At 45.9% G+C, this 25,456-nt stretch overlaps 1 protein-coding gene across 1 annotated transcript in view; it reads right to left on the reverse strand.

Moving 5' to 3' along the window:
• ALDH7A1 (aldehyde dehydrogenase 7 family member A1) overlaps positions 1-25,456 on the reverse strand; it is a 274,735-nt gene that overhangs the window by 199,991 nt on the left and 49,288 nt on the right. The window contains exon 5 of the mRNA XM_078675592.1: positions 20,596-20,719. Coding sequence (XP_078531718.1) covers positions 20,596-20,719 — 124 coding nt within the window. The remainder of the gene's footprint in view (positions 1-20,595; positions 20,720-25,456) is intronic.

Below are 25,456 nucleotides of genomic sequence, written 5' to 3' on the forward strand. Positions count from 1 at the left end.
AAATAACAGAGCTCACACATGCCTGCATGCACCAATGCTGCAAATAGATCAGACCAGAGACAAGCTGTGTCATTGAAGCAAACACACGAGAGCACACACAGAAACACTACCATTCACACAAACGCATGCAAATGCTGAAAATACAGCGTTGCACATCTAGTCTTTGTCCCAGTCAAACATTGCTTGTTTACCATATCTTTGGCTCTTTTTATCGTACCACAAGTGTCTGCTTTCAGGATTTATTTTTCATTTATCTAAAAGCACTCCATGAGAATGCCTGTTTTCCCTGTTCCCCTGTGTTTTTGCCACATTTGATTAATAATTAATGATAATCAAATGCCATGCCAATCTTCCGTCCAACCTCCATTGACACCCGTATCACCTGCAATAGTTTTAGTGTAAAAAGGCGGGATCCAAGGAGCTCTTTAAAGATATCAGACATTTTTTTTTTTGCTGAGTTTTATATAGCGCGAACTAGAACCGAACCGAATCAGTTATCAGAGCGCTTTACATAGCACCAGTTACGTTACATGAGGACACACTCATTTTAGGCACGGGGAGATTAAGTGATTTGCCCAGAATCACAGGGGGTTTTTGGCGTCGTTACCGAGACTCGAACCCAGATCCCCAGGTCAGAGGTCGAGCGCCTTAGCCGTTAGGCCAACCCCTCTCCCCTAACTCCACTGAGCTTTAACCAGCTCAGTGAAGCCGGCCTTTTTACAGTCGGGCTTCTTGGCTTGTTTATCACTGCTGTACTCCTGTTCTAGTGAACGGGAATCTCTCCAATGCCATTTCCTTCTTAGAGAAAAAAATTACAGCATTGAATTTAATGCACACTGTGATTAGATATAAAATAAAACAGTATCAGGTCTAACGAGATATTCGCCGACAATGTCATGGGCAGCGACCACGTCAATAAACATCTATCTGTCTCCCCAGTCACACAAACACTAAACCAAGGCAGGAAATAATGTTCAGGGCAACCTATTGAGACAGCGTGTTGAAGGTGTGTTGGATTTAATAGCATTAAAACCACTCTACCCCGCTAGTAACAGGACACAGTTATTGCCACGTCGAGGTTAGCATGGGGCGCGCCGGTATGTCCCCCGTGTTTATATTGCCTTGTGTTCGCTGGATCCGGGTGCGTGGAGGGGCACGCTCAGAGCTCATATTCTTCTTGCAGTATTACACCAGCCTGCCTGAGTAAATCCATGTGTTAGTAGTGGAAGGATTTGTCAGATCGAAGATTTTGTTGTGTAATTTAAAATGGAGGCGCGCTGGCTGCTTTTACAAAGCGCACAGCCATAAAGGGCTCCTCTGACACAGCGCATCATCACCTGTCCACACAGGGACTCCATTCCCCGCAGACAGCTGTGCTGGGGGAATCACGCCTATGGTGAGAGACATTACATATCGATGGACAACAAGCAAGAGGGAAAAATGCCTGCACATTTCCACAGAATACTAATCTTTTATTCATGGGAGCGACATGAAAAGAGATGGTGAAGCCAAAGGGGCCGATATTCAGCCAAACCATTGTTCCCGGTTTATGCAGTTGGCACGTATTTTGCACTGCAGCTGCAATAAGAACAAGTTACTTACCTTAGGTAACGATATATCTGTAAGAAACAGTAGTTAGTATTAGATTCCTTACCTTAGAATATCCCCAGGCGTCAGACTGGATCCGGAAATTTTTGCGTAGCAGTACCCGTGCGCGTCGGTAGGTGTTGTCTGCGGCTCCGCGTCCGTCGTCGGTGTCGTGGGCGCCATGATGACGTCGGAGTACTTAGACGCCCCCCTCGCGCGCTGACGTCAGTTCTTAGACACAGCTTTTCCGCGCCAGAAATGCAGAGCCATGTTAAAAACCAACACTGGTGCCATTAAAACTAGGGCCCTGAAAGGGGATGACCTTAACCCCAGATATCAATTCGCAGAACGGGGAGGATGGGTGGGGCAGTAAGGAATCTAATACTAACTACTGTTTCTTACAGATATATCATTACCGAAGGTAAGTAACTTGTTCATCTGAAAGAAGCAGGTTAGTATTAGATTCCTTACCTTAGAATAGATACCCCAGCAATACCAACCCCGATGGTGGGTCTGCGAACCAATAATCACACCAGAAAGTCCTGGAGGACGGAACGGCCAAAGAAGCCATCCCTCTGGACTTGGCTGTCCATGCAGTAGGTGAGACAAAACCAGTGTCTGGCGAGGTGTCCAGACCACTGGCATCCCCAAGTTCACCTGTCCAGTCCTCCTGGGGCTGACACTTCCGTGTCAGAGGGTCCTCAGACCCCTCCCAACACTCCTCATCACCCATCTCCTGATAATCAGGGTTGTCAAATGATGGGGCCGGTTCATTGAAGTAAAACTCCCCAAACGGCGTCGAGAGCGGCGCTGCTCCGGTGCCGGAACCGGATCGAGGGAGGCATCGGGGATGGCGCCGCCCGAAGACAGCAACGGAGGTAACACCTTAGGGACCGGCGCCGGTGAGGTCGTCAGGTCAACCGGTGACGACCCGGATCCAGCGGGGCCCTGCGGCGCCGGGCCCGAAGGCGCCAGCGGCGTCGGGGACGAAGCACCCGCCGGCGTTGAAGCATCCGACCCGCTAGGGCCCCCAGACGGGTCCACTGGGCCCGGAGGTGCCGCGGAGCCCGCCGGAGGAGTGAGGGATCTCATGGCCACGAGGGAGCGCTCGATCTCCTCCGGTGGGGCGGGGTGGAATCTGAAGAGCGATGACGTCTCTTCGACTTCTTGTGCTTACCTGACGACTTCGAACCTGAGGAGTGATGGCGACTCCCGGAGATATGATGGCTCCGACCCCGCGACCGGTCCCTCGACCTCCGTCCGGACCGGGACCTCTCGCGGCGCGGAGCTCGAGCCACTTGCGGGACCGCTCCTTTCGTAGTCAGGGCCCGGCAGTCGGAGCAGGTCTTGTCGTGGTCAACGCCGAGACAGTGGAGGCACCGGCGGTGAGGGTCGGTGACCGACATCAGTCGCTCGCAGTCCTCACAGTGTTTAAAACCTGGCATCCCTAACGGCAACGTTCGGATTCGAAGACTCGAAAAATGGTCAAAAGGGATCGTAAAAAGTTTAGTAAAAAAATGACTAAGGTACCACTTTTTCCGGATCTGCGCTGCTGGCGCGGAAAAAAGAAGAACTGACGTCAGCGCGCGGAGGCGGCGTCTAAGTACTCAGACGACGTCATCACGGTGCCCACAACGCTGACGACGGACGCGGAGCCGCAGACGACGCCTACCGACGCGCAAGGGTACTGCTACGCAAAAATTTCCAGATTCAGTCTGACGCCTGGTGATATTCTAAGGTAAGGAATCTAATACTAACCGGTTTCTTTCAGATACTTAATTTTCCTAATGCGAGCGCGGCTACTCATGACGGCGTACCGGGGAGCCGCGGCCCACAGTTTGGGAACCACTGGCCTAAGGGATACAGGGCGGACACCAACCCCGCTTCCAGAGAAGCCGGACACAAAAGCAACAACAATAGATCTCGCCAATGAGAGAGGGACCACATTTTCCATATAATATCCTGGGACATTCTGATCACTCAGCCAGCATGAACCCCTGTGTAGGCCCTTCTGTTCAAAATGTAGGTCTTGGTTAGATTGGCCAGTGTACTGCCATTTTTCTGTTGAGCAGGCTGAGGGCATGTGTGATCAAGATTTTATTCAGCTCCACTCTCTGTGAGGCCTCCTGCTCCAGCCCCCACCCTACCCGTGTGCCAAGTTCACGAACGTTAAAGTTCAACATCCCCCTGTTCTTTCAATATACAATAGACCACATCCTGAGGCTGTGCTTGAGAAAAGGGGAACTTGCCCACCACAGCTACGTCAAGCTGGAGCGATGGATGTCGCAACAGGACGTACAGATTGGTATATACATATAAATAAAATCCCTTTACACTAACACATTTTTCTGCTGTCCGGTGCAAATTTACGACAGGCGCCCAGTCTAAGAGGCATGACCTTTCACCTAGCTTATGTGCCAGAGTTACAGTAAGAGCGGCACAGATGTATGGAGAAAGAAGTAAGAAGCACAATCCCATAAATGACGCAGGTAGGAGAAGTGGCGTGGGGTGGCGTGAGATGACGTTACCATAGAGTTCTCACCGCCTTAAAGAATATAAAAAGGGGTCCACAAAGACATCGTTGAACTACTCCTCATTTGTACATAAGTGACAGGCAGTGAGTTTTTCCCAAGGGCTACTCGAGAGCCCTTGCTCATGTATTTTAAATGTGCTGCTCTATTTTATACTCTGCCATATGAAATGTTATATTTGCTATGTTCTCTGTAACCTTGTTTTCTCCTTTTTACATTTAAAGTGTTCAAATTGTAATTGCAGGATTTCTCACTTCTATGCAGATGTGAGTATTCCCAGATAAAATGTACTTTGCTTTTTGAATGTATTTTACCTCAAATTATAAATGTGTCTTTAAGGTTTAGACTCTCTCTAACTGTTTAAATGCAACTATTCAGTAAATGCAATCTGATCCATGTGGCTATCTGAGAATGCGAAGCACTGGATTCAGAACTTTGTGATTTTTATGCCTTTATATTAAAGTTTCTTGAAGTTGCATCTTCTTAATAAAACTGTTAAACTTTCAGCCTCAGTTTCCATGGCTCACATATCTGTTTTCTATATTTTTAGAGCAAGCGTTCCTGGACACCCCAGTACAAATTAAGGTGCCCCTTTTGTCCCTAACTCACTCCCTCGATCATTCCAGCGCAGGCTCTCAGAGTCCTGCGCCCTGCCCCTTGCCCCATAATAAATCTCCCTCGAACACCAAGGCGAAGCAGCGCATGTGCTGCAACGCAGGCGAGCCCTAAAAAGAGGCTAATGTGTGAAGTTTGTCTGGGCGATGTGACAATTAAAGTTATGGTGGATTCAGGGTCACTCATGGCTATTTTTTCTGATCTTAAATTCAACAGAAAGTGGGTTGTAATACTGTGAAATTTGAGAGTACAGATATCGATTTCGATTAGCTTTATTCGATTTCAAAGAAGAAAATCATAAAAGCGACACCAATACAGAAAGATACATCAACACATTAATACATTTCACTTCATAAAAAGATTAAATGAGCTTAAAAATAAATTAAATTAATAAGATGAATCAGCTAATCAATATACAAAAACAATCAAAATACAAAATCAAGGTACCGAATGCCGCATGCACAAGTTAAAAAACAGGAGAAAACTGGCCACACAATACGAGACCCCTTATTGCCATCAGGAAATTTACTCCATATTATCCGACATTATGATGGGACATATAGTGTTCTGGGGTAAAAGTCGCTTAGAGACCAAACTGATATGGGACCATCCCCTATTTGTGGCTGCCGGGATTGGAGGTATGGTGCGACATATTTGTGTTTAAACTTCACAAGTACCAAATCACCCGTGATGTTTTTTGTGAGAGGACCCAACCAGCCCACCCTTCGGACACTTAATATGGTCCCGTCTAAATAGGAGGGCAGGGGTCTATTTTTGGTGAGCCAATACACAACCTTATTCCTTAGGTCCTGCTGTCTCTCAAGTTTTCCCTTAGGAAGTTCAGGTATTCCTGAGAGAACACTCACAATGGGAACTGCCTCAGGTGGCAAGTGTAAGTGGTTAGTTTTGTGGGGAAAAGTGTCTTGACTAGACTTGTCTTTACTCCGCCCCGCCCTAAGGTGCGAAAATTGTGATGGCCTCGCGGCTTTAGCGGTTTTTGTGGTATTTATATCTTTCATATGTCGGGCGAGTGGTGGTATACTGGGGGGCGTGCTTAGTGTTGTAGAAATTGGCGTATCTCTAGGGACTAGATGCTGTGCCATAGATTTAGTAACTGGAGAATTGGTAACAAGTGAATTGACTTTTATAGCTTTTATAGCTTCCTCGACACCCCTAAGCCTGTCCTCTAGGCTAATTATTTTATCAGTCAACGGAGTTATGATTGATTTCATCATGGTTTCAAGCTCCAACAATGGGAAGGGCTGTGTAGGTATTCTCACATTAGAAAATGAGGAAGTTGGAGCTTTTTCTGGGACCAGAGGGATGTAAGAAGATTTGCATAATAGATTAAGTTCATCCAGTAGTGATATTACCGGGGCTATATTAGCTGACTGAGGCGAAGAACCCAAAGCGAAAGAGCTATCTAAAAGCAGGGATCGTTCTATTCTGTCTATATCATTTGCAATGGGCGGTATAACGCGCTTAAAGTACGTGTCCAGTGTTCCCTTAAGCAGATCACCCTGGGAGGTGAGATTTATAAGGTCCGCTTTGCCAGGCATATCGTTGAGGCTATCTCCAATGAGGAAGTATTGTACAATATCAAGAGCCCAGAGAGAAGCCCCTTAATGTGTCCAGAAAAAAGTCAATGGGTAACAGTACCTTTGAATCAGTAACTGAAGGGGGGGTCACCCGACCCGGCCTCCTCTGGCCTATGAAGGCCGCTGACGGCCCGCCCTTGTCCCGGGCTTCTCCCGGCGCCGACCCGCGCGCGATCCCGCGACGCGGGGTCTGGTGTCCTTAAGTTGCGCCTCCTTGGGCGGAAATCCGCTATTGCGCCGCTAGGGCGTCTGGGAGATGAAGTCTTTTGGCCCCTCGCGGCCGGCGGTACTGGTTTGCGGCGTCCGTGGGCAGGTGAGCAGAAAGATTGGCCCCCTGTGCATATGGACGCTGACAGCAAAGTATGCCCCCGAGTGTTTGCTGGTACAGATATCAATCCCAAAGCATGTGGAGAGCACGACATCCATATGTTAGGGAGCTCTTTTTTTAATAGTCAGGTAGGAAAATCATTAAAAAAATATGTATGTTGCTATAAAGGAAGAGATATTTTAGGGAAGCTGGATTTGGCCAAGCGAAGATGGTTTTCAAAGCCAGGAAAAGATACCCCAGTAGGTAGCGGGGATACTTCCATTTTGTGTGTTTTTGTGTTTTGTAGTCTGACATAGTGAAACCTTTTTTTAACTAAAATTCTCTGAGGTTTTTGTGAATGGAGTTGTAACTGTTAAGGTATTTAAAATACCATCAATTTGAGGAAAGGGGCGGTTCATTTGAGTATTAGAAAAGATCTTTAAAACAAAGTTAGAGCTATTGGCATTGCTCATGATATTTTTATTTATGTTTTTAAAACAAATAAATTGCATTGTCATTTCCAATGCCAATATCAGGGCAGGAAAGCAAGCACAACCAACAACGAGGGGGCGGGGCAGGAGAGCAACCACAACCAACGAGGGGGCGGGGGCCGGAGAGCAAGCACAACCAACGAGGGGGCGGGGGCCGGAGAGCAAGCACAACCAACGAGGGGGCGGGGGCCGGAGAGCAAGCACAACCAACGAGGGGGTGGGGGCCGGAGAGCAAGCACAAGTGGCGTGCAGGAGTGTGTGACATGCAGCAGTCTGCACGGCGTACAGCAGTGTGAGGCGTGCAGCAGTGTGAGGCGTGCAGCAGTGTGAGGCGTGCAGCAGTGTGAGGCGTGCAGCAGTCTGCACTCGCTCTGCACTCGCACTCGCTCTGCACTCGCACTCGCTCTGCACTCGCACTCGGCAGTCGGCACTCACTCGGCAGTCGGCACTCACTCGGCAGTCGGCACTCACTCGGCAGTCGGCACTCACTCGGCAGTCGGCACTCACTCGGCAGTCGGCACTCACTCGGCAGTCGGCACTCACTCGGCAGTCGGCACTCACTCGGCAGTCGGCACTCACTCGGCAGTCGGCACTCACTCGGCAGTCAGCACTCACTCGGCAGTCAGCACTCACTCGGCAGTCAGCACTCACTCGGCAGTCAGCACTCACTCGGCAGTCAGCACTCACTCTGCAGTCAGCACTCACTCTGCAGTCAGCACTCACTCTGCAGTCAGCACTCACTCGCACTTTTATGAGGTATGAATTAAATTATGCATTAAACGGAATGACCATTGTACTAAAGGGGGAGGGGGGGGAGGCTTTGAGGAATCAAGACATTTCTGCTCTGATATTTCTCTTAGTAGTCCTTTCGAAGACCTGACTGGAGCAGCTCGCTGGAGACCGGATAAGATAAACAAAAGTGCACTGCTTGGGGACCTAAAGATGTAGCCATGTACATTAAATATAGTGCACCACTTACACATCTTGAATGTACTCTGGGACATCAGGCAGATAAAATGAAGTAACCACTGTCCTAATGGAAGAAGAAAGTGGGCCATAATTCTCTACAAATTAATGTGTTTGCCACCTCCTGAGACCAGAAGAATCAGTGGCAAAATTATAGTCCACTGTAATAAACGAAATATTGGCCCGCTGTGCAAATGTGCTCACAAAATATTTCTATGAGGAGATACATCCCACAATGGTACAGAGAGCAAACACCTGCAATATGCTAATGATGATGTGGGGAAAGAAAGAGAGAAAAAAAAATCAGGCAGGACGACAGTAAAGGCAAAGACCGGAAAAAGAAAGAAAGCGAGAAAGAAACTTTAAGCAATGCATAGTATTTACAAAGTGGGAAAAACAAAAGCCCAAACTCAAACATGTCCAGGATAATGTGCATACCCAGGATAAGCAAACCCTACTAAGCCAAAAAGGTTTGCTTTCCCAATTCCCACCCAGCGCCGTCTTAGTTTCAGTAGGAAGCTTGACAGCTGAAAGTGGGCAATAGAGATGTATTTACTGCCTTTATTACACAGATTCCGGGGCACTGCAAGCGGGGGTTGTTAAAACGGAAAAAGCGGAACTAGAACATGTAGCGACTCGAAGAACAAGCAATTTTCTTCAAGCGTAATATTTCTTTTTGCACATCACGTTGTCAGTCATATTGTCGCACACAAAAGAGTCTCTATTCCTGTTTTAAAAAGCAGTTTTTTCACGAATTTAGTGCACCCACTATTTGTGTCTCACTCAAGTACAATAAAAAATGTATTGGTCAGAAAGTTAACATTTGAAGAATTGTGAATGGTTAATTAAAGCATCTATAGGCACTTGGCATTTCATATTCCCAAAAAACTGAGCTCGGGGTGGACACTGCAGTAATTCAAGAAAATGCAATTCACTGGGCATGCTTTGCCCAAGCTACCCTCTCAAGACGAAAACGAAACCAAAGAACCGGACTTGGCAGATGAACTGCTTCAAATGCTTCGGAATATTGTTCGCATTTTATGGTACAACTACAGCAACTATCTTCAACAGTTTATGATGAAATAAGAGACCAACACAGTGTAGAAAGGTTATTTATACCAGCACAGTGAATACACTTCTCTGGAAGCTTGTATGGAAGGAGAAGCAGAAGAGAGTATGGGATGGGGGGAGAGCGTGGGATGGGGCGAAGAACGTGGGATGGGGGGTGGGGGGAGAGCGTGGGATGGGGGGGGAACGGCGTGGGATGGGGGGGGAACGGCGTGGGATGGGGGAAGAGCGTGGGATTGGGGGGGAAGAGCGTGGGATTGGGGGAAGAGCGTGGGATTGGGGGGAAGAGCGTGGGATTGGGGGGGAAGAGCGTGGGATTGGGGGGGAAGAGCGTGGGATTGGGGGGAAGAGCGTGGGATTGGGGGGGAAGAGCGTGGGATTGGGGGGAAGAGCGTGGGATTGGGGGGGAAGAGCGTGGGATTGGGGGGGAAGAGCGTGGGATTGGGGGGAAGAGCGTGGGGTTGGGGGGAAGAGCGTGGGATTGGGGGGGAAGAGCGTGGGATTGGGGGGGAAGAGCGTGGGATTGGGGGGGAAGAGCGTGGGATTGGGGGGGAAGAGCGTGGGATTGGGGGGGAAGAGCGTGGGATTGGGGGGGAAGAGCGTGGGATTGGGGGGAAGAGCGTGGGATTGGGGGGGAAGAGCGTGGGATTGGGGGGGAAGAGCGTGGGATTGGGGGGGGAGAGCGTGGGATTGGGGGGGGAGAGCGTGGGATTGGGGGGGAGAGCGTGGGATTGGGGGGGGAAGAGCGTGGGATTGGGGGGGAAGAGCGTGGGATTGGGGGGAAGAGCATGGGATGGGCGGAAGAGCATGGGACGGAGGAGCAGCTTGGGGTGGAGGAGCAGCTTGGGGTGGAGGAGCAGCTTGGGGTGGAGAAGAAACCGGCACATGTTAAACAAATACACCTCTTTAATTCTGAAGCAACCTTACTGCGCTATATAAATGCAATAACGGTACAATACAATATTTTCACCTGACGTCTGTACCTGGTTTAAATGCCATATATGTTGCACGGGCTCTTAGAGGCAGCACCCGCCTCGGCTCTTGTTGAATCGATCACCAGTAATGCCACTGTGGATTCGGAGCCTTATAAAGTGGCATTGATGTTCACCCCAAAAAAGGGGTGGGGAGCTCAGTGTCAGGTGAACCTGACACTGAAAATAAAGAAACGGGCTACCGAACCTCTTTTAACATTTGCAAATTTCGTTTCCCTAAATTTACGGCCATTCAAGAAATGAAAGAAATCTCAGGTGGAGGGAGGGGCGGAGGAGAAACGAGAGTGAAATTTACCTGGTAGCAAGCGATTGTTTGGGGGCAAAGGTCGTCGATCTCCACCCGCCTATCAGAGAAAGATTGTGCATCACAGTCAAGACGCTATAAAGCGCTGCTGTGTCCTTTTACCGAGATACTCCATCGAGAAGACAGAGAGGGCTGGGGGAGGGGTGAAAGGGAAGACCAGAACAGAACGAGGCAGCATGGCGGCTGGTGAGGGAGGGAGGGGTGGGAGCGGCGTCGAGTGCGCGACGGAGGAGAGCTGCGGCAGAGACATAGACATGCCCGGCCACCACCTCAGCTCCTCTGCTCCAATCTGTGCTGGGGGTAACGGGAGAGGGTCGGGGATAACCGGCTCTGTCGCCAACAATATAGAATAATCCACTCGTGTCTGAAGATCAAACAACGGCTGCAGAACACCCTCAGACACGCACACGGCCGGATTGGGCACGTTGTGTCTGTTTCTGGAGGCTCCCCGGCTGTTTCTGTATGTTGTGGTTAATATTCCTTTTAGGCGTGAGGAAGCATGTTTGGTTTATTCGCTTGACTCCGTGGAAGCAAGTAACATTAGACGGCCATTGGCAGAAGAGTCCAAAGTACGGTCACGGTGCGGGAAGTCAACTGGGCAAAGATATTTGAAATGGGCCAATAGAGCAGAACAATGGGGTACGGGAGAGGCTTCAGAGGGGACCGGACCGGGACCGAGCTGGCACAGACTGACGAAAAAACAGCCCTGGGAAGAAAAAAAAAAAAAAAGGAAACACCCACAATGGGCCAACCTCTGCATGATGTAAAAAAGGGGCGGGGCTTAAAAAAAGACAAACGCCCACGGATCGCATCAAGCCGGGGAAAAGAGTAATTGACACACCTCTCTTCCAATGGCTAGCCTCCATTTACGAAGCTAGCCAATGGAAGAGAGAGGCGGAATAAAGCACACTGTTGAAGTCATTAAATCTCGGGCTCCGCCCACACTGCTTACGCAGTGTGAGCTAGGCCCGAGACCTAAAAACGTTTAAATGATCTAAGTTTAGGTAGTATTACATTACCACAGACTCCTCTGAATGGGTTTCACCAGTAGTTTTGACACGCAAGAGGTCTAGGGGTTTACATTTATGTATCACTCTCCACACACAAATTAAAATATTTCAGTTGAGTCATCATATTCAGGATGCGTCACTGAACCTTGATAAAGCAGAGTATTTTTTTCCCCATCATTGATCTATGTAGGTATCACTAAAATCATTTAACACAGGATGTTACCACAATCATAAAGCGTTTAAGTACTTGCATTTGCCATTTGGGTTTGTCATAGCTGCAAGTATTTTCAAAGGATGATGGCTAGTCTGTTTAGACAAATATACAAATGCTTAGGAGTTTCAGGATGACATTTTTAACCTTTACTCAATGTTATGATAAAACAACTTGAAGTCACCTTGAGGTAAACACCTTGACCATCAAACCACAGTATGACGATGAGGCCTGAGGAGTTTATGGTATTTACACAGGAGGTGAGTATTTAGGACAAACCATGACACCTGAAGGGATTAATTCTAAATTTAGTTTAATTAAAACAATTTTAAGAAGGGAGCTACATTTAAATGGTCTAATGAGGTAAAAGAAACTTTTGAAAATAATAGATAATAGACACTCCAGCACTGAAAACATTTGTTCCTGGTAAGAAGGGTGTTATTAATGTGGTTGCAAGCTTGCGTGGTTTAGGAACGGCGTTGGGACAGTACACTGATGGGAAGGAAAGTTCAGTGCTTTTGCTTCAAGAGTTTTGATAGACAGAAATAAATTACAGCAAAATCAAACGTGAAGCATTAGCTTGTGGTGGGCTGTAGAAACATTTAAGAATTACATCTGGGGATCATCATTTCATGTTTTCACTGATCACAAACCTTTGGTATATTTGCTTAATGGTTAGTTAAATTGCAGTCTTTAAACTTCACAAGTTCAATTTAACTGTCAAATATGCACCAGATCAAAAACGATTTATGGCAGATTGACTCTCTAGAATGCCTTAACCATTTGATTCGATGTCAGGACCCAGAGCCAAGGATTATGCATGAGCTTTCCTCATTCAATAACTCAACTGCTATCAAAAAACATTAACACAATGAAGTACTACATAAACCATAAGTCCTTAGGAAGAGAAAAAAAATCATAAGTGTCATAACCAATTAGCACAGTCCGTAAGCAATATACCATCCTCGAGAAAGAACACTTCCATTTCCTTCACTGCTTAGTATCGAGATAGTTACCATTTCTTGAGTATACTACTGCTGTGGTGCATATTATAGTTATTGATAGAATTTCTGAGTAGCGTTATTGCGGTAGTTAGATTCGTACTGTGGAGTTACTGTTTCTTTAACACTGTACCTGGATAATTGTGGTGCACAATGCAAATCGCATTAATATTGGTTTACTTGCAGCGCTACCCCCGATTCATTGTAATGGAGAGGGCGTGACTGCAGCCTGCAAGCACCCCGATCCCCGGATTGGAACACGGAGGTATAGCTGTGCGGGCAGTAGAACTGCTCGTGTAGGGTGCGCTACTCGTAACACCAGGGGGCGTAGGAGGTGCAGAGACCGTCTAGTCCGAGATTACTTGCTACCGTTGTCTCCACATTGCGAGTGATCCACAACTGCTTCTGGCCTAATTTCCAGCACATTGACATTGTTGGGCAGTTGTTTCAGTGTCTCAAATTTGCAATCACCAACAGAACGGCTGTCAGGCAGATCTGAACCCGATGGGTCTTACGAAATATGCAAGTTGAAGCCACAACAAAAATTCTCAGTGGTCCATTCGGACTGATTTTAATGTAATAAAATGGCCTTTTTTTTTGGGCGGGGGGGGGTCGTTTTCATCCCTTGACAAGGCCCAAAAAGACTGAAGTGAGTATTTGGCTGAAAGGTTTTCAAAGAGGGAGGGGTGCCCAATCGACCAGATCTTCGACCTAGCCTCCCAAAAAGGTCTACTGTCAAGCCAAAGTGTCCAGTGGCAGGATCAGAAAAATATGTGGGATAAAGGGGCAGGTTTCCCTCATGAGGTGCAGCAAAAGGATTCTTTCGGTGGGCTGCCAAAGCTGAAGGTGGCACAATAGGTATGGATCACCTGTTTTCCCCTTCCAAAAGTGGGAGGAAGGGTAGGACAATTCTTACACAGATGGAGAGAAATTACAGAAGATGCATGGGTTCTGCAATAGTTCCGGGTTTCCACATAGAACTTTATGATACCCTGATCCAACCACAAAGACCAAGGCTACTGTCCTTCTCGGTGCCAGATAAGCTCCTCAGACTTCAAGGATCAATCCTTACTTCAAAAAGGAGCAGCGATTCTATCCACCTTACACTCATTTGTGAGCAACATGTTTTTGTACAAAGGACATCGACCGGTATACCTCCATTTCAAGATGGAATTGATCCAACTTCTCCAAAACATTCTCCTTCCAAATGACTGAATGGTCAGACTTGGTTTAAAAAGATGCATACCTTACATTGCCTGCCCCCCTCCCCCTCCATATCACTGCAGGGTCACAATTCCTTTTGAAAATCAGATCTTGAAGTTCCGTAGCTCTCTTTTAGCCTTTCATCAGCCCCTTGATGTTCAACAAGCTCTTGCGGCTTGTGAATGAGTTGCTTCGACCCAGAGGAATCTGTCTGGTAATCTACCAAAACGAGATTATGATTCTCATTCCATGTCCTCTTCGGTTGTCGATGGAACTACAAGAAGCACTTCCCCTTGTGCAGTAGCTAGGGTTCATCATAAAACAGGATAAATTGCTTCTTCCACCCACTCAGAAGATCACCTTCTTGGGGTTTGTGGTGGATTCATCATCTCAGACTCTACAATGCCTCCAATTGAGGTTGAAAAAGATACAGAAGGAACTCAAGTGCGCCCTCTCCAGGAATCACTCTCATTCATACATCTACCTAGATTTGTCGCTCTCTTTTACAGGCAATTGTTCTGGACCCACTGCATTACAGGGCGTTCCAACAGCAGAAGGCAATCCACCTCCAGGAAAGACTGGCTTATTCAGAGATAAAGAGTGATATCCAAAATCCAGTGGTGGCTGGGTCACATGGAGTACAGTAAAGGGAGGGACATTTTTGGTTCTGCCGCAGTCCTCTTCATTGAACCAGACGCAAGTTATCTAGGTTGAAGACTTCCATGTGGGAATATTTCAACTGAAGGGCATTTGTCCACAGAGGAAATAAGTTTAAAATGTAAATTGCCTGGAGCTTCTTGTGGGTTCCTTTGCTGTGAAGTGCCGGACGAGGGACAAAGTGTTCCATTCAGTACTCTTCACAATGGACAGCATATCGGCAGTCTGATAAATCAATCATATAGAAAGGACTAGGTCGAAGGCACCTGCCAAATTGGCCAAGGATTTCTGGCACTTTCAAATCGACAATCAAATGTTGGTTCTGGCAGAATACCTTCCAGGGAAGCCGAATTCCGTAGCAGATTGGAATTGGAGTTTCATCAGCTAATGGAAACAGGATTCAGCTGTCTTCTCTATGTTGATGTACTGCTGGGTCAATGCAATATAGATATTTTTGCCTGAAAGATCAACTCCGGAGGTTTTTTCAGCTGGAGACCAGACGACTCACAGAAGTCACAGATGTGTTTTGATAACTGTGGAACAAGAGACAAAATTATCCCCTCCCCATTCTCCATAACGAGAACTTCAGCTCAGATGAGATGACAGACCTGATTTTGATAACTCCCTGTTGGAGATCTCCAGTTTGGTTTCCGGTTCTTCTGGAAGTTTCTTGGGGTTCTCCAATACGTTTTCCCCTGTATCCGACCATTCTGAAGGACAACATGGCCAACTTGCATTCTTTAGTACTACTGGGATTGATGTGCCTTATGGCATGAAAGATTACTGAGGATGATGGGAAATCCCAGGACTTTCGTGCCAGGCTTCATCATACATTAAAAAGCCTGGTCAGAGATAACAGTCAAGCAATATGGCTCTTCTGGGAGAAGATGTTTCAGTTATTGATTGGCACGGGGTTTCGATCCTGTGGGGACCAAGGTTGTGAGTAGTCTTCTATATTTGTCAGAATGAGCAGATTCAGGTTTGTATAAAAGACCATTAATGCCGCCAGAACAGCTAATTTAAGCAGGTCCTAGGCCAGTCAACGCTACCCCTTGTGGGGGAGCATCTTTTAGTGTGTAAACATTTAAGAGGAATAAGGCTTTCAGATCCACTGGAACCTAGATAATCCAATTTACGAGATGCTCATTTTGGAATCAAAATCCTTACTAGATGGCCCTCTTGTGCGTGTCTGCCTAGGAAACAGTTTTTTTTTTTTTTTTTTTTTTTTTTTTTTTTAGAGAGTTTTATATAGCGCGAACTTGAACCGAACCGAATCAGTTATCAGAGCGCTTTACATAGCACCAGTTACGATACATGAGGACACACTTTCATTTTTTTTTTTTTTTTTTTTTTTAGGCACGGGGAGATTAAGTGATTTGCCCAGAATCACAGGGGGTTTTTGGCGTCGTTACCGAGACTCGAACCAAGTTCCCCAGGTCCGAGGTCGAGCGCCTTAGCCGTTAGGCCAACCCCTCTCCCCCAAGTTATCAGCGGAGTTAGCTATGCTTCTCTGTTTAATTTCATGTAAATAGGGTTTCAGATGTAAGAGCTCTAGACATAATATCTAGGATGTTCTCTCCTAAGGGGATGTCCTTCATGATTTCCAAAAAAAAAAAAAACTTATCTAATACCTGATCTGTGTCTTATCTGGTATTTCCGGATAACAAACCTTTGCATTGTAAATTGTTTTAAGAACTATGAGCAGGTCACAGAGGAATGAAGGACTCCCAGTAGTTGTCAACTGCTGAGCTCTAGAAGCGTTTAGGACAAATCTCGAGCTCTGCTATTGCCAGAGGGTCAGGGGGCTGATGGTGGAAGCAGGTACAGGTTTTTCTATTTTTGAGGCTCATTCAACCAGGAGAGCCACAGCATCCAAAGCTTTTTCATTAGGTAGCAGCCTACCGGATATCATAAATGATGCAGACTAGTCAACAGAATCTACTTTCAAGAAATTCTACTTCAAACTAACAGAAGTAACTATGTTATAGGTCAATAAGCTTTAAACTAGGCATAACTCTTGCCTCCAGGTCGGGATATGGAAGGAATGATTTCCTATCTAACATGAAGGAAAGCTTCAATTCTATTAAGGACATGGATTCCAGGATTATTCCACCTGCTTCTGGTTCATCAGAACAGTCTCTAATCAGGAGGAAAAAAAACGAGGAGACATGAATGATACAACACACCACTGTGAAGTACCTTTAATATTTTGATAAAGTTCCATGACGAAAAAGTACGTCACATGCAATGGCCATTTTTACATTGAAGTTTGATTCATGCTACTATATGGATTGTCCTGGTCACAGGAACTGTATTTATGGTTGACATTCCCGATCAAAAATATTTTCTTACCGGCAGGAATGGAACAAAAGACCGCATACCAATAATACGTCAAATAATTTTTTTCAGTGATTTTATGGGTTTTGTAATCCTTCATTGTGTTAATAAGTTTATTGATGGCTGCGGAGTTCATAAACAAGGAAAGATCAAGCATAGCCCTCGAGTGAAATGCTGGAGGATCAGAAAAGCGTGTTGTAGGCTGCACTTGAATGCGAAAGTATTTTTATAGAAAATGAATAGATTGATGCTTGAAAAATACATTAAGGAGAGCTGGCCAAAGTACAGATGTTTCAACTTCGATCTGTGGGCGGGGGGGGACATAGCTTCAGAACAAACTGTGGTAAATGAGTTAATCAGGAGACATTACCTTTTTGCAACACCAGTTTTTTCACCTGATGAACTGTTTCGATGGACTCATACCACCCATAAAGGTCTTCTTGGGGTCGCTTGCAAAAAATTAAGGCAATTTACCCAAGTGTTAATGTTTGTAAAGAGTCCTTTTTGTCAATTAAGCACTCAAAACAAAAGAAAAGCTTTGGAACATATACAGATACCTGATGGTCTACGGGAAAAATTGGTGCCGGATCTTTCTGGTCCCTATACACTTCTACCTTATAATATGATATATTCATTTGTTCTTGTTGATTAGTCTAACTTGCTTTACTATTCATTTGCAGAATCAGCCAACACAGCGTGTTTGATTATATTATTAGGACATGTCTTTGATCTTGAGGTTTCTCCTGAGTTTGTCATTGACAATGGTACACATTTTTTGGGTTGACATGTGTGGGCTTATGAAGTCTCAGGATATACTGAGCAGTTTTATTTGGGGCGCTGGCCGACGTAGGGTAGCCCTAGCGACACTGATGAGACAGATTTGAGGGTGGTCTAGCTGCTCCTGACCTCGAGTTGTGTTATCTGGCTGCGCAATCCCAGATTTTGACACAGGCGGTGGCACTGGAGTTCCGCGGGCCGGAATGGAGAGCGGTCCCGGAAGTACAAAGGCACGTACTCGCTTTTATAATTTTACAGCAACCGCTGAGGGTTGTGGATCCATCGTTGACCGAGAGCACCCTGAGGTACTGTTGGAAACGTTTTCACACTAAACTTGGGGTACAACGCCCGTACGCGCCCGAGATACCACAGGGCATGTGCACGGCCTTGCCTCATGGGGGTGAGTGGTCTGGGCTAGCGCAGTGGGAAGAACTGGGACTGCAGGTGGTAGGTGACTTGTACGCGGATGGTGCTCTGCTACCGTATGCAACGTTACAGGACACCTTTGGGCTTCCACGAGGTCACTATTGGCTGCATGCAGCATTGATAACAGCCATACAAAAGCACTGGGGCGCTGGTTTATCGGAACAGCCTCTGAGTGAGGCTTGTCAATATGTTGTGATGGCAGCGGGCACATTTAAGGCGGTTACCTGCCTTTATAGACGGATGCTAGGAGTAGATGCTAACCCGCTGCAAAAACTGCGGGAGCACTGGGTGACAGACATCGGCAAGGATATCCCAGATGCAGCCTGGTTGCAGATACTCAAGAGAGCTTGGAAGGGCACTAGAAACGCTAGATTCCAACTTATCCAATATTTTATTCTGCATAGGGTTTACCTCACACCAGCTAAAATTAATCAATACTTTCGTGTGGACACAGCGCACTGCCCCCGTTGCCATCTGCAGGGAGCGGATCTATGCCACATGCTGTGGGACTGCCTTCCTGTGGGGCCATATTGGGAGGAGGTCACCTCATCTCTTAGTAGATTAACTGAGCGACTGATGGACATGGACAAGGGCGCATGCCTGCTGCATTGGTTCCCCCACACCAGCAAAAATAAAATAGCTAGCAAATTCATGGATTTGGGCCTCATCCTAGCCAAAAGGGAAATTACATCACACTGGAAGGCGGCGAAGGGCCCAAGTTATGCTAGATGGAAGGCAGAATTCCTTAAGTGGGCGGGCAGCGAGAGCTCCGTTCGTCTACAGCAAGCACATAGATTCCACAACGATAGGGCATTGGAGGCGGCGCGGGCATGGGAGGCTCTGGTGCTAAGGTTTGGGTTGCTCGACGCAGATATGGATTCGGAATCGGATGTGTCACTAGAGGAGGTACAGGTGCAGGGGCAGGAGTAAGCGGCTTTCTATGGCTTCGCCGACAGGGCAAGCACTGGGAGGTTTTTGATGTGAAGGGAGAGACACTAGTGCACAGACTATATAGCAGAACAGTACACTACTCACGCACTTTCACTGACTCATGGTTTTGGCAGCAGGGGTGGGGGAATCGGGGCTGTTATGGACATTGGGGGGCCACGCATAGAGCGCTGTTGCATGCCTCGCACTGAGGTTTGTGACTAAGAACATTGATGGAGAGAACTGCCAATGTTGAAGAACGCCTGTGAACTAAACCCAGAAATATTGATCCATTATTCATGTACTGTACTGTTTTCTCGCCAGAAGTGTACTTGGATATTGACTGCTTGTGCTGTCCCACCTTGATGTCTTGTTTGTGTGTTAAAACAATGAAGTCTCAGGATATAAAGCATTTGTGGGTGGCTCTGTACAACCAAACTTCTATTGGCTTAGTCGAAAAGATAAACTCAATTCTCAAAGAAGGAATTCAAACAGCTCTAGCATCAGACAGAAGGTTTGGAGTTAACTGACTACCCCACACACTCTTATTGGTGTTTCTCCATTGAATCTTCTTCGAGGAAGTAAAGGATGATTGATGGCTTTCACAAACAATTTTACAGAAATGAATAAGGATGTATGTGTGTGAGTGGTTATCAAAACAACAGCAGAAAAAGGACTTATGAAAAGGAAAAAAAAGAATAAAAAAAAGGCACATGTTGATTTTTGTGCATGAAACCGGTGCAGAAAACTTTAATTCTCCCTTTCGAACTTTGCCAGGTTTAGTCATCAAAACCCTGTTCTAGGTTTTGGTCGGGTTAGTGGTATTGATTCTAGGTACCGGCGCCACACAGGAAAGTCCACCTAAGTTTTTCTTTATTGAAAAGTATTGGGTCGGTGCTATAAGGAGAAGAGAACCACTTTCCCTCTTCTAAAGCTGGCTAGGGCCATACATTACTGGTAAACTCCTTAGCACACGTTTAGTAATTTCAAAAGATATACATGTATTTCACCATACAACAAAATGCATTTCAAACAAAATGATCCTTAGTATTCATGGTATTCTTTGATGTGGTTTTTATTTCAGGAGACGTCACAGCCTTTAGTCATCAAAACCCTGTTCTAGCTCTCAAACTAACTACCAAATACTCTGCTTTTATGGTGGAGCAGAAGGAGCTTGGAGCCCCCATCCACTCAGCAGGGAGAAATTATTAGTAACTCTAATACTGCCAGACACTTCTTTCATGGGTGATTATTGGAGGGAAGTGAGAAGGTGTGTGATGTTGCACAGTCCAGATCTGCTCTATATCCCTACTTCTCTTTCTTAATGGACTTAGAATGCAGGTAAACAGTAGTCAATGCCAGAATTTGAAGCAGTATGACTGGATAACTCAATCCTCACATTTCAAACACAGTGTTAAAGACTGTTAATACCTAGGCAGAGTGAGTGGCATTAAACAAATTGATGTGTAACATTAGCCAATGCATTTTTCTTAAAAACAAGATCCCCTACCCGTGTTACAGGAAATGTACATTATATTTACATTTTGAAACAAGTCAACTGTATCCAGTAATGACTTATGGGCTTACTTTCTGAAGGCAACACTGGTCCTCCGATCATTCTAGACAAGCCAACAGCATAGTCACAAATGTCAACATACTCTTGAACTTCACCAACACCTTCTACTAGAATCTTTCCCATCTCCAATGATTCCTAAAATACAGAAAAGATATTAAGGCAAAATGCATTATGATGGGTCCAATACATGTATCCCTTAACTGCCGAGGCTTTCTCACCTCAGTACCACTTTTTGTGGCTATTTGTGGTATTAGTTGCACCCTTGATTTACCAAAATCATAGGGATTTCAATAGTGCACAGGGTTTGTGGACTATCCTGCAGGAGACTGAGAAAATTGCCAAAATATAGCTACGTTTCGAGTTTTGGGAAACGTTGCCCTGCAAACAAGCATTTGCAATGCATAAGGTCTCGCATTAGGAAAGTTTGAGCTATTGGTATTTTAAATGACACATTTTTTATATATGTGTTGGTTTTGAAAATAGCAAAAATAATAGCTTTGTCATTTACAATGCCAATAGTTATAACTTGTGACACCTATAGCATTTGTAATGCAATATGTGTTGTATTCACGTGACTTAGATGTATTGATATTACAAATAACAATGGCTTTGAATTTTTTAAATAATTAATACTTAAATAAAAGTTATTGTAATTTATAATGGCAATAGATTAAACTTTTGTAAATAACTTTTGTGAAGAATATGTTCAGTGTATTTTATTGTGACGAAAATCCAAGAACAGAAGTGAAATACTAACCTCTTTTTGTGACATTTGTAATAAAGCTTGAAACATTGAGAGATCATATTTGACCCAGTTGTTGTTGAATGGTTGCACAGATTGATGCTGTGGTGGGGCTGAGAGATGTTGTGGTGGCGACTAGTGATGCTGTGGCATTCAATGATCCTGTGGTAGCGCATAGTGATGTTGTTGTGCCCCTTAGTGATGCTGTGGTGATGCGATAGATAGAGTGAGTGGGATAGATAGATAGAGTGAGGGCGATAGATAGATAGAGGGAGGGCGATAGATAGAGGGCGATAGAGAGATTGAGTGAGCGAGATAGATAGATAGATAGGAGTGAGGGCGATAGATAGCTAGACAGATAGATAGAGTGCTGGCGATAGATAGATAGAGTGAGGGCGATAGATAGATAGCGTGAGGGCGATAGATAGATAGCGTGAGGGCGATAGATAGATTGATAGATAGAGTGAGGGAGATAGATAGATTGATAGATAGAGTGAGAGCGATTAGATAGATAGAGTGAGGGCGATTAGATAGATAGAGTGAGGGCGATAGATAGAGTGAGGGCGATAGATAGAGTGAGGGCGATAGATAGAGAGAGGGCGATAGATAGAGTGAGGGCGATAGATAGAGTGAGGGCGATAGATAGAGTGAGGGCGATAGATAGAGTGAGGGCGATAGATAGAGTGAGGGCGATAGATAGAGTGAGGGCGATAGATAGCTAGACAGATAGATAGAGTGCTGGCGATAGATAGATAGAGTGAGGGCGATAGATAGAGTGAGGGCGATAGAGTGAGGGCGATAGAGTGAGGGCGATAAGATAGAGTGAAGGCGATAGATAGATAGAGTGAGGGCGATAGATAGATAGAGTGAGGGCGATAGATAGACAGATAGAGGGAGGGCGATTAGATAGATAGACTGAGGCCGATAGATAGAGTGAGGGCGATAGATAGACAGAGTGAGGGCGATAGGTCGATAGACAGATAGAGTGAGGGCGATAGATCGATAGACAGATAGAGTGAGGGCGATAGATCGATAGATAGTTGTGTGTGTGGTTGTGTGTGGTTGTGGTTGTGTGTGGTTGTGGTTGTGTGTGTGGTTGTGGTTATGTGTGCGTGGTTGTGAGTGTTATGCTTTGTTTTTCTATGTTTTGTTATGCTATGTTTTGTTGTGTTTGGTATGCTATGTTTTGCTAGGCTATGATATGTTTTGTTTTGTTATGCTATGCTAATTTTTGTTATGTTATGCTATGTTTTGTTATGCTATGCAATGTTTTGTTTTGCTATTCTATGCTTTGTTTTGTTATGCTATGCTATGTTTTTTTGCTATCCTACGCTTTGTTTTGTTATGCTATGCAATGCTTTGTTGTGTTTGTTATGCTATGCTTTGTTATGCTATGCTATGCTGTGTTGTGTTTTGCTATGCTATGCTTTGTTTTGCTATGCTATGTTTTGTTATGCTATGTTTTGTTATGCTATGTTTTGTTATGCTATGTTTTGTTATGCTATGCTTTGTTATGCTTTGTTATGCTATGCTATGTTTTGCTATGCTTTGTTTTGCTATGCTATGTTTTGCTATGCTATGTTTTGTTGTGTTTGATATGCTATGTTTTGCTATGCCATGTTTTGCTATGCCATGTTTTGCTATGCCATGTTTTGCTATGCCATGTTTTGTTATGCCATGTTTTGCTATGCCATGTTTTGTTATGCCATGTTTTGTTATGCCATGTTTTGTTATGCCATGTTTTGTTATGCCATGTTTTGTTATGCCATGTTTTGTTAGGCTATGTTTTGTTTTGCTATCCTATGCTTTGTTTTGTTATGCTATGCTCTGTTTAGTTTTGCTATCCTATGCTATGCTGTGTTTTGTTATGCTGTGCTTGGTTATGCTGTGCTTGGTTATGCTGTGCTTGGTTATGCTGTGCTTGGTTATGCTGTGCTTGGTTATGCTGTGCTTGGTTGTGCTGTGCTTGGTTGTGCTGGGCTTGGTTGTGCTGTGCTTGGTTGTGCTTGGTTGTGCTGTGCTTGGTTGTGCTGTGCTTGGTTGCGCTGTGCTGTGTTTTGCTGTGCTGTGTTGTGTTTTGCTGTGCTGTGTTTTGCTGTGCTTTGCTGTGCTGTGTTTTGCTGTGCTGTGCTGTGTTTTGCTGTGCTGTGTTTTGCTGTGCTGTGTTTTGCTGTGCTGTGTTTTGCTGTGCTTTGCTGTGCTGTGTTTTGCGTGCTGTGTTTTGCTGTGCTGTGCTTTGCTGTGCTGTGCTGTGCTTTGCTGTGCTGTGTTTTGCTGTGCTGTGCTTTGCTGTGTTTTGCTGTGCTGTGCTGTGTTTTGCTGTGCTGTGTTTTGCTGTGCTGTGCTTTGCTGTGCTGTGCTTTGCTGTGCTGTGCTTTGCTGTGCTGTGCTTTGCTGTGCTGTGCTGTGTTTTGCTGTGCTGTGCTGTGTTTTGCTCTGCTGTGCTGTGTTTTGCTGTGCTGTGTTTTGCTGTGCTGTGTTTTGCTGTGCTGTGTTTTGCTGTGCTGTGTTTTGCTGTGCTGTGCTGTGTTTTGCTGTGCTGTGATGTGCTGTGTTTTGCTGTGCTGTGTTTTGCTGTGCTTTGCTGTGTTTTGCCGTGCTGTGTTTTGCCGTGCTGTGTTTTGCTGTGCTGTGTTTTGCCGTGCTGTGTTTTGCTGTGCTGTGTTTTGCTGTGCTGTGCTGTGTTTTGCTGTGCTGTGCTGTGCTGTGTTTTGCTGTGCTGTGTTGTGCTGTGTTTTGCTGTGCTGTGTTTTGCTGTGCTGTGCTATGTTTTGATATGCTGTGCTGTGTTTTGCTGTGCTGTGCTGTGTTTTGCTGTGCTGTGCTTTGCTGTGCTGTGTTTTGCTGTGTTGTGCTGTGTTTTGCTGTGCTGTGTTTTGCTGTGCTGTGTTGTGCTGTGTTTTGCTGAGCTGTGCTGTGTTTTGCTGTGCTGTGCTGTGTTTTGCTGTGCTGTGCTTTGCTGTGTTTTGCTGTGCTGTGTTGTGTTGTGTTGTGCTGTGCTGTGTTGTGCTGTGTTTTGCTGTGCTGTGCTGTGTTTTGCTGTGCTGTGCTTTGCTGTGTTTTGCTGTGCTGTGCTGTCCTGTGCTGTGTTTTGCTGTGCTGTGCTGTCCTGTGCTGTGTTTTGCTGTGCTGTGTTGTGTTGTGTTTTGCTGTGCTGTGTTGTGTTGTGTTGTGCTGTGCTGTGTTTTGCTGTGCTGTGCTTTGCTGTGCTGTGTTGTGTTTTGCTGTGCTGTGTTGTGTTTTGCTTTGCTGTGCTGTGTTTTGCTGTGCTGTGTTGTGTTTTGCTGTGCTGTGTTGTGTTGTGTTTTGCTGTGCTGTGCTGTGTTTTGCTGTGCTGTGCTGTGTTTTGCTGTGCTGTGCTGTGTTTTGCTGTGCTGTGCTGTGTTTTGCTGTGCTGTGCTGTGTTGTGTTGTGTTTTGCTGTGCTGTGCTGTGCTGTGTTGTGTTTTGCTGTCCTGTGTTGTGTTGTGTTTTGCGGTGCTGGTAAGGGTATGTGAGGGTGTGTGTGAGGGGGTGTGAAGGTGAGGGTGTGAGGGTGAGGAGGTGTGTGAGGGTGAGGAGGTGTGTGAGGCGTGAGGGTGAGTGTCTCCAATGAATGTCACTGCTTCGCCTTCTTTGAAAATGTTCAGTGCTGCAAATAGAGCATGCCGCCCTAATTATCACAGCATGCAGAGAGCCGCCCCACGCTGCTGGAGCACTCAACTGCACATTAATTATAGTTGAGTGCTCCAGCAGCCTGGGGCGCCTGTTGACATGCTGTGATAAGTGGGTCTCATGCTGTGATAATTGTTGCGGTGCCTGAGGAAGTGGAGACTCCTGCTGGGATAATTGTTCTTGTGGCGCCTCAGGAAGTAGAGTTTCATGCTGGGATAATTGGTCTGGCGGGCTTGCAGCGCCTGACGTCCAACAAACGTGCACAAGCTGCTCAACCTTGAAGCGCGTTCACAGACCTGGGTCGGCTCGTACCCAGGTCTGTATCGGGCTCGTTCACAGCTGTTACTCCCTTGACAGGGAGGAAGGTGACTATAGTCTCGCTGGCGGGAGCGCTTCGCGCTCCAACGCCAGCTCGACCTAAAAAGTTACTTTTTCCATAAAAATGACATCAACAAATGGTTTTGCTGTTTCAACCTG

This window comes from Lissotriton helveticus, chromosome 2_1 (assembly GCF_964261635.1).
Source record: "Lissotriton helveticus chromosome 2_1, aLisHel1.1, whole genome shotgun sequence".
In the NCBI taxonomy this organism is placed as follows: Eukaryota; Metazoa; Chordata; class Amphibia; order Caudata; family Salamandridae; genus Lissotriton; species Lissotriton helveticus.